Genomic DNA, 1,193 nt, shown 5'->3' with positions numbered 1-1,193 from the left:
GGGGAGAGGAGCCAAGATGTGGGGTAGGTAGCTTGTCATCGAGGAAGTCGTTGAGCATACGGAGAGATACCGCCGGCTGGTCCATCGGCACCATATGCCCAGCCTCTCTAATCTGAAAATGAAGGACATCAGCATATCTATTCGGGCAGAAAAGGTTATCTGAACGAGTCCTACCTGCATGAACGAGAACTGCCCCCCATTGTCCAAAGTAACACTGCGTACTTTCCCCGCAACTTTGCCGGATGTATTCTGAACTCAATAATGTTACTGTTGTTCTACTGTCACGACGCTGAATTGCTTGCTCGAGCCGCTCCTGACGATACCTTATAATCCCGATCCTCCTGCTTGTTGAATTGTTCTTGACCTTGCCACTCCAAATTCAGTGCCCACTTCTTGTTACCGATCCAATTACAACTATAATCAACATCACCGACATAGATCAGCACCTGCACAAGAAGCTTACTCCTTGTATAGACGACCACCCATCCAGCGTAGATAGAAAGCCTATTACACGTGTGCCACTCTCTATTTGATCGCTGAGCAGTTGATGGAAATTGTGCATGAAGTCCCAGTTGAACAGGATGTTAACCTGGATAGGGGGGCTCACATGTTGGTGACACGCTGGCGGTGATCACCAGAGTGTTGCACTCCTGCCACTTGGTATTAACACCGAGTTCCTCTTGGACTTTCTTATCATTCAAGAACTTGTCAATCTATACCAGGAAATCAATCAACAACCTGCTGCGTCTGCCGCCGCTCAACTCACATGCGAAAAGTCGTAGCAAAGCGGCGGGTGTTCGCACTTCTGACGCATGTCGTACCTGTAGGTGCCTACATGCCTGGCAAAGACCAACCCTACGAACTCACGGGTTGAGACCCTTCTCCTGATATGGACTGAACAGTGCGCGGTTACATTGGAGGAAGGCCTTGGTGCAAGCGAAACCTACACATAACACGATCATCGACTATTACCGTATAATCATCAATGATGGTATAAGTTAGTTCATACGGGAAAACTCACTTCCATCCTTATTGCATTTACGAATAGCTTCAACACAGCCGGGAACAGCCGCCATCATTTCTTCATATCTGGACATACCAATCAGAAAATATCATAGTAATCTGAGATGAGCACGCATCAACTACTCTTTCTCGGACACCCGGCTTGGTGCGGTAGTGCTGTTGTATGCCAT

General features: G+C 47.8%; 1 protein-coding gene across 1 annotated transcript; it reads right to left on the bottom strand.

Annotated features, from left to right (window-relative positions):
* Positions 1 to 35: 35 nt before the first annotated feature.
* Positions 36 to 1,097, bottom strand: Pmar_PMAR028354 (conserved hypothetical protein; the record flags this gene model as incomplete). Its single annotated transcript, XM_002776051.1, has 8 exons — positions 36 to 107; positions 175 to 249; positions 324 to 446; positions 512 to 589; positions 636 to 713; positions 767 to 821; positions 868 to 943; positions 1,022 to 1,097. 8 exons carry the CDS (start codon positions 1,095 to 1,097, stop codon positions 36 to 38), a joined length of 633 nt encoding a protein of 210 aa, XP_002776097.1.
* Between the last annotated feature and the right edge of the window lie 96 nt (positions 1,098 to 1,193).

The sequence above is a fragment of the Perkinsus marinus genome (genome assembly GCF_000006405.1).
Source record: "Perkinsus marinus ATCC 50983 genomic scaffold scf_1104296954568, whole genome shotgun sequence".
Lineage (NCBI taxonomy): Eukaryota > Perkinsozoa > Perkinsida > Perkinsidae > Perkinsus > Perkinsus marinus.
The sequence above is the reverse complement of the archived record's forward strand: the minus strand, read 5'-3'. Positions and strand labels throughout refer to the sequence as shown.